The 10726-nt window shown below is 42.9% G+C and overlaps 2 protein-coding genes across 2 annotated transcripts in view; one reads left to right on the top strand and one right to left on the bottom strand.

Annotated features, from left to right (window-relative positions):
• The window catches only part of LOC127608420 (roundabout homolog 2-like), a 150422-nt gene that overhangs the window by 70884 nt on the left and 68812 nt on the right, over nucleotides 1-10726 (bottom strand). The window lies entirely within an intron of this gene.
• Nucleotides 3227-8968, top strand: LOC127608434 (heat shock cognate 71 kDa protein-like). Its single transcript, XM_052077497.1, has 9 exons — nucleotides 3227-3389; nucleotides 4958-5167; nucleotides 5242-5447; nucleotides 5703-5855; nucleotides 5934-6489; nucleotides 7102-7304; nucleotides 7383-7581; nucleotides 8221-8453; nucleotides 8556-8968. The coding sequence occupies exons 2-9, from the start codon at nucleotides 4963-4965 to the stop codon at nucleotides 8754-8756; spliced, it is 1956 nt and encodes a 651-aa protein (XP_051933457.1). The 5' UTR covers nucleotides 3227-3389; nucleotides 4958-4962; the 3' UTR covers nucleotides 8757-8968.

The following is a 10726-nucleotide window of genomic DNA, read 5'->3' as shown; positions in this document are numbered from 1 at the left end:
CCCGACTTCCACAGCTTGAATGCATTTTAGTTTTGTTTTTCAATTTCTAAATTTCACCTTTTCTTTCTGGTCAAGGGTGAGAACGACACTGCAAATATACCAGCGCTTTTATACCAGAACACCAATTATACTGCAGGTATTCAACATTTATTTATAAATGGTGTAATTTCAATAACAATCAAAAAGGTGAGTGTCTTTCATAATTGTCCAAAATGCATCCTGTATTTGATTGTTTGTAAGGTGCTATATGTTTAGATCACTTTTTTCCAAGCTTTAATAAGCCAAGGTACATTTTTGATGTGAGCAAAATCTTACAGGATGCCACCAAGCAAAAAGAGAGGTGAAGCGGCAGTCAAACAGGCCAAAATCCAGATGGAAGTCACAGCAAAAAAAAAAAAAGCCTATCATTTGTGGTTCAACCAATTACATTTTTAAAAAATCAGTTTTGATATCACTATTTCCAAAGTTTGAAGCTTGAAAATTGAGATAAAGGCATACTGTAAATGTTGCTTTGGCTTTCAAAGGATTAAGTTGAGGTATAAACATTTCTGCAGAGGGTGCCATTCTGATTTCCATAGTGAGGGCACTCCAGAGTATTCTAGCCTTAACCGAGAATGCTCTAGAACTTGCTTGTTTTTTATTTTTTATTTTTTTCAAGCTATCAGAGTCACCAAAAGACCAAAACGTTACTGGCGTAAGGCTTGCTATGTAGTCATTTCTAAATGTATCATTTCTTCTTCTGGATACAGCAACGTGCCACAGCACGGCGATTTTGGGAAAACGGCTATTCCTCTCTTGTGAGAATGCCTGGGGAAAGGTATGGGCAGTGCAAGCGTTGCATAGCAAAACAACAGCCGCAAACAACGTGATGTGAGAAGGCCATGTCCTCACAACTCTTTTGATGGCGCTTGGCACTTCTCAAAGTTTCGTAACCGACACTCTTTTGTTGCTGCCTCGAGGCTATGCTGATAACTGTAAAGAGAGGAAAGGAAAAAAAAGCAAAATAGAGACTGTTGTGGCTGTTAGGAAAGGCCACACCCATGCGGGAGAGATCCTGTTTTTGGTCTTTGCATCAAGGGCCGTCTAGCTTTACTGCTCCCCTGCGACTGTTGCCACAATGCGCCACTGTGTGAAGAAGGAAGGACGTCTTACAACACATGAGACGGCTCGCCTTGCAAATGCCATTTTTAATGACCTTTGTCATCCATTATCTTTTAGCCCTGCCTTTGGCGTAAGTACGTAACCAAATGTCCCAGAGCAGTAAATCTTGTACCCCTGGGGAACTACAGCTTGCATGTATACATTGAAGGCAATTGAGCAAAAGCACATTTTGTCAAAGAACTCAGAATAGCAACTGTGACCTCATTTTACATGAAGACAAAAGTTTTGGACGACGCCCTGTTTAGGTGCCACGTGGTATCTGGACCACTTGGGAACAAGTCATCCGTTATTTCTAATGATTCCGGGTTTGGTCATCGCTGATTTTCTGGATTTTTTTTTCCTAATTGATTTTGCAGCTATCGATCTCTTACTTTGATATTCATTTTTCTGATGATTTTTTTTGTCCCACCGCCCAAAAATGTCAAAATGCTTCTTTTTTTTCAACCTCTGCAGATTACGACACAATGTTGAGATGTTGGAGACTTACCGTATAAGGTGGTTCATAAAATGAATAAAAATAATTTGCAGCGACATGGACTAACATGAATCGGGGAGCAATAATAACTGTAACGCAACAGATGTGGAGAAACGAGATATTTCCCAGCCATGGTCTTATTGAAAACAAAACTGTATCAGAGATGTAAAGAGTTCTTTTTTTAAGTGTGCATATCTTATTTACTTCATATTTATTGTAAAATAAATACATCCTGATTTAAAATTGAGTGTCTACACAGTTATGCAAGCCCTCATTTTTAGGTCTTTATCTCTTGGGAGAGTGAGACCCCCCCCCCCCCCCCCCCCCATCATGTGATAAAGTGAAAATTGGAAACGATACACAATGAATAAACCAAGAAGGAAGTGTGGTCAAATGAAAAGATAATTTTAAGAAACAATCATTTAATACTGTGATTGGCTGACAGCCTGTTCAGGGTGTACCCCGCCAACTGCCCGTAGACAGCTGACACGCCCCGTGACCCTTGTGAGGATAAGCGGATCAGAAAATGGATGCAATGGATATCATTTAATAAAAGGGGAGATAAAATAACTACGACAGAAGTTTTATCCTTCTTTAAAATTCCATTATTGATACACTTTATTTCAGACAGAATGTGAGGTATTGTTGAATAACTCGTGTCAGTTAGTGTGACTTCCATAAATGAAGGCACGTGACAATAAAGGAATGCACGGATGTTTACAGGGTGCAACATAAATGGACATCTCGAGGGGGACAAACACGCCTCTTCACTGGTGGCACTCGAGGCATGTCCACTCGTCGTCTGTACACTGCATTACGTAACACACAAAACACATAATGCACAAATGGAATGGGAAATATTTAGACTTCAGCCAGGAGATATGAATCATATTGTCAGAACCATAAACAGTGAAACGAAAGAAAAGCCGTTGAGGAAAAAGTGGAGTGCGAAATGTAAACGTAGCCTTTGTAAGTCATGATTCACTTCGCGATGTTGAGATAATACTCTGAATGATCGATGCAAACAGTGAAGTTCGTTTTTTGGGAGGCTCTCATTCCCATGGTGTAAAAGACACACTGATTACTGCGATTTCAGAAACAAAATCTTAAATTGATCGAACGTAAGATGGTAGTCCACTGGCTTCTGTAAATCCGTGTATCCATCCCAAATACACGAGATGCCCCCTCTCTCCCACTCGTTCTGTCTCTCTTGCCACACAAAAAGTTATCGCATTGTAATATGTTATTTTATCATGATGTGATGTGATAGTGGTGTGAAGAGGTGGATTAGGTCACTTTCTACACGTCCCCGATGAAGACCAATATCATATTCATCATGTACTTCTGTCAATCATAGTGACAGAGTGAGCTGTCGAGTTACGGCGAACCTGTGATGAGTAGTTTTCCACAGTTGTGTAACAACGTGACTGCAACGTCATATTATTCCGCCGCCGTTTTGGGGGCGGGTATTTTTAAACCAAAGAAAAGCCTCCCTTGCAAAATGTCCTTCCTCCTTGCGGAAGCAACAGAGAATTACTTTTTTTTCATTGGACCGTCGACGGACACGCATGCGTCGGTGGCCCTGCCTTTCCTTCTCGAGACTTCTGTGGCGGATGTGCTGCGACGTTAAAGGCTACAGAACAAACCAGCTCGTTCTTTTTCCTCTTGGCCATCCAGTCGACGACTCGAAAGTGGGCCCGTCCAGCAACACACCGCAAAGGCCTCAAAGTACGACGACACTTAGTGAAAAGAGGTGAGCACGACCAATTGCATTTATCTTTACTGTTGGCGAGAGTAACTTTCTAAAAGGGAACAAGTTGACGTTATAGAAGTTAAGGTAGTCGACCACGAAGGTTAATAACGGACGAAAATGGCAATTTTGGTCTCATATGTTAAAACTGCGTCGGGGCAAATTGCAATTCGATGGCTACTATTGTTATACTTTAAATGTAGCAACGCACACGTATTGCAATTAATCAATTTTTGTTGCGTACCTGAGTCACCTATGTCTAGCAGTTTTTTTTTTTTTTGCGTGAATGGCGCACGTAATACCCGACTATGGGTCACGTCCTTTCTTGAAAAGTGTCGTTTTGATAAGAATTTTACAAGAATTCTCTTGTATAACAAAGTTTTGTAAGGAAAAGGAATGCTCAAGAATGTTCGCCTCGAGGAAGTGAGGAGTCACACCCTATTGACGAGTTTTGAGGGCGTAGTCCAAGAAACGCGCATGCGCGCTTTGTCACCATTAGCTCAATTTTTGATCAACTCTTCCGTTTGGTTTATGTAACACATGTGGCGTGCATCTGTTTTCGAGAGTCCTTCGCAAAGTAAAATTAGTCATACATATATAAACACAAATGCATTCCGTTCTTCAGTCTATGTATGGGGAAGATGTTTTGCTAGATCGCAATGGATGGCAAGGATCCATATCACCTTGTGAGGAAATTAAGAAAAATACATTAACCTAATGGGATAAGAAAATGACGACCTTTTTTTCGTTTGTAAATTGCTAGCTGTCAAATGATGATCCCATGTATCTTTAAAGTGTCCAAAAAACGGTTTAGTTAAGTTAAAGGATGTATACATATATCCTTGCTTGAATACTTTTTTGTTCTAATTACGATACATTTAAACCAGATTTAATCAAACTCAACAGGAATTAAAAGCGAATTTCAATTTGTCCATTTCTTTGCGGCAGTGCTTGATCCATTACAGGATTTTTGATTTAAATCTTTGCTAGGCCTGATCATAGAATTGTGTGGGGCCACGATCCGAACTTTGCTCTCCTGTAATCTTTTTCAGAGTGGTTTAATTGAAAGAAGGCAGTGCAATTTCACAAAATGCATGATTAAAATGCATTTACAAGGAATAGTAAGACACTAAGTACTATAGTGGCGTTTTTGTGGTAATTGCTGTCGCGCAAATGAACAATTTGTCAACTTCCTCTTATGTGGTTTGCATAGTTACAAGCATCATACTGCTTTTTTGAGTTGCACAATCTTGACCACATGATCAGCATTCGAACAGACTGGCTGTGTTGCCACAATAAAGGCATCAGAAGTGGCAAGCCTTGAAAACAAGTGCTGCGGACCTCCAAGTGCACATTTTTATTTTCTCTTCTCAGACTCTTAAGTTTTTTTGGGCCCAAACTTTGATGTTTCGGACAGCATTTGATCTGTCACTCTGAAACCCACCCAGGGGACTGTTAGGAAAAGGCTGAAAATGAAAGTCTAGTACGGCTTTGAAATTGAAACGGAAATGATTCCGAATGATTGGGCGCATTATCATAACAGAGCTTTTTTCTCATCGCCATCTTTTCAGAAGTCATGGCCAAGGCACCAGCAGTTGGTATTGATCTGGGCACCACCTACTCTTGTGTAGGCGTGTTCCAGCACGGCAAAGTGGAGATCATTGCCAATGACCAGGGCAACAGGACCACGCCCAGCTATGTTGCCTTCACAGACACGGAGAGGCTGATTGGCGACGCAGCTAGGAACCAAGTCGCCCTGAATCCTAGCAACACCGTGTTTGGTACGAAATGCTTGTGTTAACCAATGACCTTGTGTGTTTATTTGCTTTTTTAAAATTATGATTGTCCCCCTCAGATGCCAAGCGACTCATTGGCCGGCACTTTAAAGATGAGGTGGTTCAGTCCGATATGAAGCACTGGCCCTTCACTGTCGTTGACGATAACTCGCGTCCCAAAGTCCAGGTGGAGTTCAAGGGCGAGACCAAGACCTTCTACCCCGAGGAGATCTCCTCCATGGTTCTCCTTAAAATGAAGGAGATTGCAGAGGCGTACCTTGGCAAGGTATGGCGGCGGCATGTACACATTTTAGATTAATTCATTTGGCAGCTAACCCGATCAGTTTCCTCCTCTCTGAAAACGAGTTAATGTGATGTAAAATGTCAAGGCAATTGGCAGCAACCTCACTATGTTGAATTTAGGGAATAAAAAAGGCCGGCGTCGGGCACTGTGACAGTTGGTCCCAAACGTTGCTGCCGTTTGTGTGGCACGTTGACTGGCGCAGTTATAGAGTAAGCGTTGCACCGTTTTCCCTCGCAGTCCATAACCAGCGCCGTGGTGACCGTGCCAGCCTACTTCAATGACTCTCAGCGTCAGGCTACCAAAGATGCTGGAACCATCTCCGGACTCAATGTCCTTCGTATCATCAACGAGCCCACCGCAGCAGCCATCGCTTATGGCCTGGACAAGAAGGTGAGGCTATATTGACGAAGCTTGACTGTCATTCTTTCCTTCAAGTCCAACCTCGGTGCCACGTGTGTCTGATGGCAGGTCGGCAGCGAAAAAAATGTCCTCATCTTTGACCTGGGCGGCGGCACCTTTGATGTGTCCATTTTGGCCATCGAGGACGGCATTTTTGAGGTCAAGTCAACGGCAGGTGACACTCATCTGGGTGGCGAGGACTTCGACAACCGCTTGGTCAACTTCTTCATCACCGAGTTCAAGCGCAAGCACAAGAAGGACATCAGCGACAACAAACGAGCCGTGCGGCGCCTGCGCACGGCGTGCGAGCGGGCCAAGCGCACGTTGTCTTCCAGCTCGCAGGCCAGCGTCGAGATCGACTCGCTCTTCGAGGGCATCGACTTCTACACCTCGATCACCAGGGCCCGCTTTGAGGAGCTCAACGGAGATCTGTTCCGCGGCACCCTGGGTCCCGTGGAGAGAGCGCTCCAGGACGCCAAGCTGGATAAGTCGGCCATCCACGAAATCGTCCTAGTGGGCGGCTCCACTCGCATTCCCAGGATCCAGAAGCTGCTGAAGGACTTTTTCCACGGGAAGGAATTGAACAAGAGCATCAATCCCGACGAGGCAGTGGCCTACGGCGCAGGTATTGTGAGAAAAATGTGCAAACCAAAGTCCAATAAAATCCCACGTAATACTGGTTGAATTGCACATTTCAGAACATAGTTTCCACATACGAAATGACGTGAAGTCCATTTAATCATCATCAGGGCGTTAAAGGGACAGTGTTTTATTTTCATTCAATGTTTCGAAAACCCACGATTAATTTTAATAACGTGCAAAATAACTATTATATGGCACCAATATTTATTTATTTACTTACTTACTCAATTAATTGTCGGTGAAGGGATTGCTAATCACATCGGGCACGCCATCCCGACAGGAGGCTGCCATATTTCATCGCCATCTTTCTTTGATGGATCCCCAAAAGACACAAACACGAGAGCTCGAGGGAATACTAGAAGTTCTTGAAATGAATTGCACTTGAGTGAACTGTCTACATTGAAGTTAAAAAAAAGTCCTTAAATGCAACTAAACTGCACATGCACCCTTTTTAAAAATCATTGCTTTCGATGTTGACTGAGCAGTCTTGCTATATTTTGTAATGCCACACAAGTTTTGTGCAACATTATCCCCCCCCCCCCAAGTGTGAGGTTCCGTTATGCAAGTCTGTCTGAACACATTTTTGACGTTTCAGCCGTGCAGGCTGCCATCTTGTCCGGTGACAAGTCTGAGCAAGTTCAGGACCTGCTGCTGCTGGACGTGACTCCCTTGTCTCTTGGTATTGAGACGGCCGGCGGCGTTATGACGGCACTTATCAAGAGGAACACCACCATCCCAACCAAACAAAATCAAATCTTCACCACCTACTCTGACAACCAGCCCGGCGTGCTCATTCAGGTACAGCTCACCGACGCTGCTCTCCCCGCTCGGAACCATGCGTGATAAATGAAATAAGGTTCCGTGAATTACCCGCAGGTGTATGAGGGCGAAAGAGCCCTGACCAGAGACAACAACATTCTGGGGAAATTTGAGCTTGGCGGGATCCCCCCAGCACCCCGCGGCGTTCCTCAAATCGAGGTGACCTTCGACATTGACGCCAATGGCATCTTGAACGTCAGCGCGGCCGACAAGAGCACCGGCAAGGAGAACAAGATCACCATCACAAATGACAAAGGTGCACATGACACTACACTCGCCAAAACAAGCCATGTTGGAGGACAAATTGAAACTGGTGTTACGAATAAGCTCCCAACCCCCTTTTAAGAACTATGTTGGGGGGGGGGGGGGTTACCCCAAAAGGTCTTTAGAAAATGTTCTGAGTAAAAGCACTCATGATTAATTTGAATGAAAAAAGTTGCATTGCAACGAGGAACGGTCTGTTTTTTTTTGTTTTTGTTTTTTTTGCATTCAGAAGGCGAATGTTGTGGGTTACAATAGTTCAACAAAAACATTGTAATAATACTCAATTTTTATTTCCGGAGAAACGCATTTAAGATTCCCCCCCACCAAAGCATGGCGAGTTCCCACTGTAAGAGTACAGCTGCCATGTTTTGAGAAAAAGTTTCTTTTAGCATTAGTTTGGGATATGCCCAAATTAGGGCAGAAATGGAAACTGAAGAAAATCGGGCCAAAAACGAATAGAAATTTATATTTGAGGTTTTTGAAAAATTAAGCGTTTGTAAGGATACAACATTGCAACTGGAAATCCCACACGCAATCTCCAGTTTGTAGAAGTTGTACTCAAGTTAGTCGTTTGCATTTCTGCTTTTAACTAGAAGTGAACATTTCGTCACGTTGACTTTGCAAACATCAGGTCGCCTGAGCAAGGAGGATATTGAACGCATGGTGCAAGAAGCGGAGCAGTATAAGGAGGAGGATGACCTGCAGAGAGAAAAGGTGGCTGCCAAGAACGCCCTGGAGTCATACGCCTTCAACATGAAGAGCACCATCGAGGATGAAAAGCTGAAGGACAAGATTAGCGAGGAAGACAAGCAGAAGATTCTGGACAAGTGCAACGATGTCATCAAGTGGCTGGATGGGAACCAGGTACCATAACTTAATGTCTAAAGTTGTGAAGTTTTGTTTTTCAGTTTTACTTTTTGTGGCGCGTTTTTATTTTTTAAAACCCTTCTCTTACTCCTCACTCAGTCTGCAGAGAAAGAAGAGTTTGATCACCAGCAGAAGGAACTGGAGAAGGTGTGCAACCCTGTCATGACCAAGCTGTACCAGGGGGCAGGCGGCATGCCAGGTGGAATGCCGGGTGGAATGCCGGGAGGCGGAGCTTTTCCAGGGGGTGCTCCCGGAGGAGGCTCGGGCTCTTCAGGACCCACCATTGAGGAGGTGGACTAAATCCAACTCCAGTCCGCCATGACAGATGTTGTATGCCTTACCATTTGTCAGCAGCTTCTTTTGACTCACTCTTTGTCTGTCATGGCTTTTGAGGTACTTTCTTTGGCTTTGGGCTTTCTTTGCACACAAACCAACTCTTTGGTGTTGCACTTTTATTCCATTCTGTCTTTTTGCCTCTAAAACTTTTCCTTAATAAAATTGTACAAAACTCATCGTTGTTTGCCAACTAATTCCTGTTTGATTAGAGGTGGCTTAAGTTGTGTACATTTTTTGATGGCTTATGCTCATCAGACTAGTTTTAAGTCTCCAAACTTATTACTGTATTTTTAATATAACATTTCTGTAAGAGCAGAATGACTGACTACACGCTATTCATGATCTGCTAAATGATGGATAAACCAAGGTCAAACTTCATGTAAAAAGTTTGTATACATTGCTTTGGAGCACCACCCAATTTAAGATGGAAAACAGATTACCGGTACTTACGGTAAATCCCGTGCCTTTTTAAAGTTGGTATTGGATTAGTTGGAGATGAGAAACTGCGAAGTTTAACAAACAAAATTGGGGACGGGGGACTCATTTCTTTAGAGGACAATCCCCGTCTGCGTCATCATAAATTGCGCACGCAAAAGAACGAGAGATCCTTTATCAGGCTATGGAGGTGTGGGTGGGCAAACGTGAGTTTTTGAGTAGTTTAAGTGTGTGTGGCGCAGGCAAGCGTTATACAATACATTACATGCTGATTTAGATAGCGCTTTCACAATATGCTTTTTTAAAGGGTTTTTGAATAGTTAAAAAAATATTTGTGTAGCGTTGTTAAAATAGTCTAAAAAACTTCCTAGCCGTTCTCTTAATCCTAAAAGGAAACCGCCCTTCAAAAACGTCGAAGGAGGCTGTGGCTCCATGCTATTTACCGTACAGACTGTACCGAGTATATCATCAGGAATGCCCGCGTTTGGCGTGCTCATGTCATTTCTGGTAAGTTATCGTGGCTATAACTTGATCTCTGTCTTTAAACGTGTAAGTGGTCAGGAATCTTGGAATAAATGGCTAGCTAGCACCTCTAAGTGGTCGCTAACTCATTTAGCTATGAGCTTCCTTGCACACTCGCTCAAAGTAACCAAGGCTCTCAATTCGTTGGCATGACGGTGATTATTTTAGCAGTTTCCCCTTGGGCATCCGGAAACAACCCAGCAAAGTGGTTCGCTGTTGATGTTTGTCACAATTGTCTCGTTTCCGCAATTTTCGTGTGAACACGTGCTAGTATGTTGTGCGCTCTGCTTTGTTAAAAATGTGGTTTCCGCGTCCATTTTTATATAAGATGTAACAGTGAAATCTCCTCTGTCGCCTCGTTTTCAATTTAATTCTCACTAGGGCACTGATGCCTATACTTAAGAAATTTCTTCCAGAACCAGTTAATTTAGTAACTTGAACATTTTGGAAGCAGAGCCGCGTTTTCCATGTAAATGCCCTAATCAGTTCCAAGCCCCTCCAAAATTCTGAAATGTTTTCTAAAGCATCAAAATATGTAACAAATGCACGTTACAATTACATTATTGCACATTAAATGAGAGTTGCGCATAATATAAAAACAAAGAGTAAAGAATGTAATAATGGTCATTTAACGTATAACTCCATCCTCTTTTTTTTGTTGTTGTTGCCCTCTTTAGTTCATGTTCTCTCCCAGAAGTGTTTTTTGCCTGGTGTCAGCCTATTTAAATGATTTTATTTTAGCCTTAAGCATCTCAAGTTTTCTTGCCATCTCTGCTAAAATCGGCTCCATCCTCAGATAAACGAGTCATACAATTCAACCCTTGAAATGAAATTATGAAATAGTATTTGTTCCGTTTTTCTTGTTCTATGACAAATGAAGTTGGCCATCATTTTAGGAGACTGACAAAATGTAGATAAAGATATCGGTGGGGTGCAGTCTGGGGATTCCAAAAGTTTTGCTGGCCCCAGCGCCATCG

Source organism: Hippocampus zosterae, chromosome 10 (assembly GCF_025434085.1).
Source record: "Hippocampus zosterae strain Florida chromosome 10, ASM2543408v3, whole genome shotgun sequence".
NCBI classification, from domain to species: Eukaryota; Metazoa; Chordata; class Actinopteri; order Syngnathiformes; family Syngnathidae; genus Hippocampus; species Hippocampus zosterae.
This window is presented reverse-complemented; position numbering and strand designations above follow the sequence as displayed.